At 48.2% G+C, this 3,393-nt stretch overlaps 1 protein-coding gene across 1 annotated transcript; it reads right to left on the bottom strand.

Annotated features, from left to right (window-relative positions):
* Window positions 1–517: 517 nt before the first annotated feature.
* On the bottom strand, window positions 518–996 carry SMIM42 (small integral membrane protein 42). The gene is given in 2 exon segments (XM_080825240.1): window positions 518–769; window positions 772–996. Coding segments are annotated over 2 exon segments (210 nt in total). The 5' UTR covers window positions 872–996; the 3' UTR covers window positions 518–659.
* Between the last annotated feature and the right edge of the window lie 2,397 nt (window positions 997–3,393).

Raw genomic sequence — 3,393 nt, forward strand, 5'->3', positions numbered from 1 at the left:
AGATATTTTAAAATGAAATCATTATTTCAGAATATGATATTTTTAAAGTTTGCCAACTCACAAAATTGGAGGATGGGAGAGAGGAGAGAAAAGTATTTGGTGCTTCAGATAACTTTTTGAGAGGCAATACTTTTTTTATTTGCAGAATTAGGTGAAAAGGAGGGAGCATTTTACCTAGAACTTGGGGGTAGGTGAGCTGTCCTACGTCAAGGATCTTCTGGAACTGAGCTGCTGGCATAGCATCGTTTTGTGTCAGAGACGCTGTGAGCTCCCAATGATTTCTATATCCCAGAGTCAACACATGCCCGATTCAGAAACGAAAACTTGGGCTTTGTCATCAATTTTTCATCCCCCATGTGTTTTTTTCTTTCCTCCGTTAATGCAGAAATCAACAGCCATTTATAATTTCAGTCGAGAAGATCCACAGAGAGAAGACGTGCAAACCCGGCCTCGGGGACCAGCCAAAGAACAGCACGGTGAGCGTGAATTACAGCTGAAGGGGAGGAGGAGGGAGGAAGGCATGGGGCATGGGGGGACCTGGGGGGACAGAGCAGCTCTTCTTCCTCAGGCTCCGGCCCTGAGAAGGCTCCCGGACGGCCCTGCCTCCTGAGCCTCCAGGTCTTCCCCTCAATGGAGTCCTCAGCAGGGGCTGTCCATGTTCATGCCAGCAGACTTTCCTCCTTTCTTGGGTCTGGCCCTCTGAACTTGTTGCCTTTGTCTTTGGTTACTTGCCAGACCAGGATGAGTAGAGTGATGAGCGTCATCAGGAGTGCAAGAAGAAGAGAACCTTTTCCAGGTAAGCAGGATCAGACACGGTGGTGGTGAGTGTGCCCTTGTCCCATAGGAAGCTTGGGAGTTGTGAGGAAGACATAGGTTTCTTGAAGACAGGTGGGCTACGTGGTCTATGCAGACTGCCCCAATGGCTACACACCAAGAGAACCCGGCAGCTTGCTGTTATATCCTCGAACTGGGTGTGGAGCTACGGTTGCACATCTATTCAACCTGTTGCTCACATGGCACCATTTTCCTTGGATGTCAACTGAGTGGGCAAAGAAGTTTGGTCAGCGATGTTGAACAACTGCTTCCAGTACAGATACAGTCCTCAGATGATGGCTTGATTAATAAAACTTCCAAGTGCGGGGCGGGGTGTCTGAGGCTTTGTGATGTCACTGGAGGGTGAGGCTAGGGTCTGGACTGAAGGGTCTAGTCCAGAGACCTCCATCCTTGGAGCCCCACTTCCCTTCATGCCTGACCTCTAGATTGGAAAGTGCTCCCCAATTGTTTGTGAAGATGCCCCTTCAATCCCTTTGTATCATGACCTATTCATTCTGAAATAATTGTGGACATAGAGGAAGTTGCAGAGATAGCAGAAAACCCATGTATCCCAATGGCTAATCGTGTGTACCTAGAGTACAAAATCAAAACCAGTGAACAGACATTGGAACAAATGTGTGCGTGTAGTTCTATGGTCTTTCATCGTACACACAGATTCCTGTAACCACCACTGAAATCATGATACAGAATCACTCTGTCACTACGAAGACTAATGGTGTCCACATCCTACCAGCTGGAGACAGCTGTAGAAAACCTACCTTCATCAAGCTCCTTCCACCCTTCTCCGTTTGCAGCACAATTTTATTAAATATTTCCTCTATATATGTTGAAATTTACCTCCAGCGATGTTATGCTCTTTGCTTCAACAGACATGATTTACAGAACACAAGAGGAGAAGGAAGGTCTGTTTCGTTGACTCCACTTACTGTTGTTCAGCCTGTTACGTCTTCGAGTTCACAGATTCCTTTCCTCTGTCCCCAGTGTTTTACTTTGGTAATTCTATTTTGCAGTTCTAAAATTTCCATTTGGTTCTCCCTTATATCATCAATTTCTTCACTGAGATTTTCTACTTTTCATTTGTTTCAAGTGTATTCATGATTGCTTGTTGAAGCATTTTTATGATTCCCTAATATCCTTGTCAGGTAATTCTAACATCTGCCCATCTTGGTGTTGGCATCTTTTTTTTTTTTTTTTTTTTTTAAATGTGAGATTTTCCTGGTTCTTGGTGTGATGGATGATTCTGATTGTATGCTGGGCATTTAGGTGTTATGAGACTCTGGATCTTATTTAAACCTTCTATTTTAGCAGTGTAAGGGCTTACTTAAGCAGGGGGAGCCATTTGTTGCAGTGAACTTAGATTGACCCTGCCCCTCCCAGAGGAACTTCCTTGCAAAGCCTAGATGGAGGGGCGGGTCAGGCCAGGTGAAGACATCCAATCAGAGGGGCGCGCGTATATCTACTAGGGTAAATTGAAATTCAATTGGCCGCCCCTGTGTAACCTAGCAGTTTTTTTTGTGTGTGGCAGATCTAGTGTGACCGTGCAGTTTTCTCTGTGTATTGCAATCTCATTGGCTACCTGTGTATAGCCCGGCTAAAAGCGCCTCTATAAAAGTTGGTTTGTGAGACTAGTAGGAGCAGTCTCTCGCAGTCTCGCCCGAGCAGTAAGGACTGTCAGTAGAAGCTGTAAGAGTCGACAGGAGTGGCCTTGCCAGAGCAGCCTCCTTCCAGGGAGTGGCCTCATCTGGGAAGCAGCCTCGTAGGCAGCAGCCTCGTCTGGAGCAATCTTGTCCAGAGTGGCCTCGCCGGGAGCAGCGTCATGGGGAGCAGAGTCTGCATCATCGGGGCTGTCGTCCTTATCGTCGTCCTCATCGTCGTCGTCGCCTCTTCGTCGCTGGGAGCGGCCTCGTCCGGGGAGCGGCCTCACAGGGGTCGTCGTGGTTGCCTCTTCGTAAGAGACGGCCCCTACCGGCCGGGTTGGTTTCTGATGCTGGTGCGAAATAAAGCTTTGCTTGACTTTCGCTTTGCATCAGTCTCGTTCCTTTGATCACGGACCCTAACAAGCAGGATTCCTCTGACATCATGCCCGTTGTGGGTAGGGGTCACCTCACTAAGCCCAGGCAGTGCTGAAGGTCTGGGTTCTCTGCTTAGCCTCCTTTATGAACCCTGGGTTAGACAGGTAAAGCCTCACTGCTGGGTGGATATGGGATCTCAGACCCCCAAGGTGGCCTCCTCTGACACTTTGGCAAAGACAGGGAAGGACACTTCGCTATCTCTGGATGGGGAGCTCATTGTCTCTGGGCAGGAATGGAAGTCCTGGATCCCCACTCTGTCTTCTCTGATACTACCCTAGCCTGGGGTGGAGCATGGGGAAGGGTGTTTCATTCTAGCTGGGCAAGGGCGGGACCCTGGGATCCCCCTTGGGCTTTGCTTAGAGGTGGGGGTGGGGCCACAAGTTTTCCATGCTGTTTGGCTAGAGTAACTCTTGGCAACTATTGTCTAAAAGTTTTATGTCTTGTTGGATTGCCTTCCCCCAAGTTTTTTGGCTACAGAAAGACAAAA

The sequence above is a fragment of the Martes martes genome (assembly GCF_963455335.1).
Source record: "Martes martes genome assembly, chromosome: 15".
NCBI lineage: Eukaryota > Metazoa > Chordata > Mammalia > Carnivora > Mustelidae > Martes > Martes martes.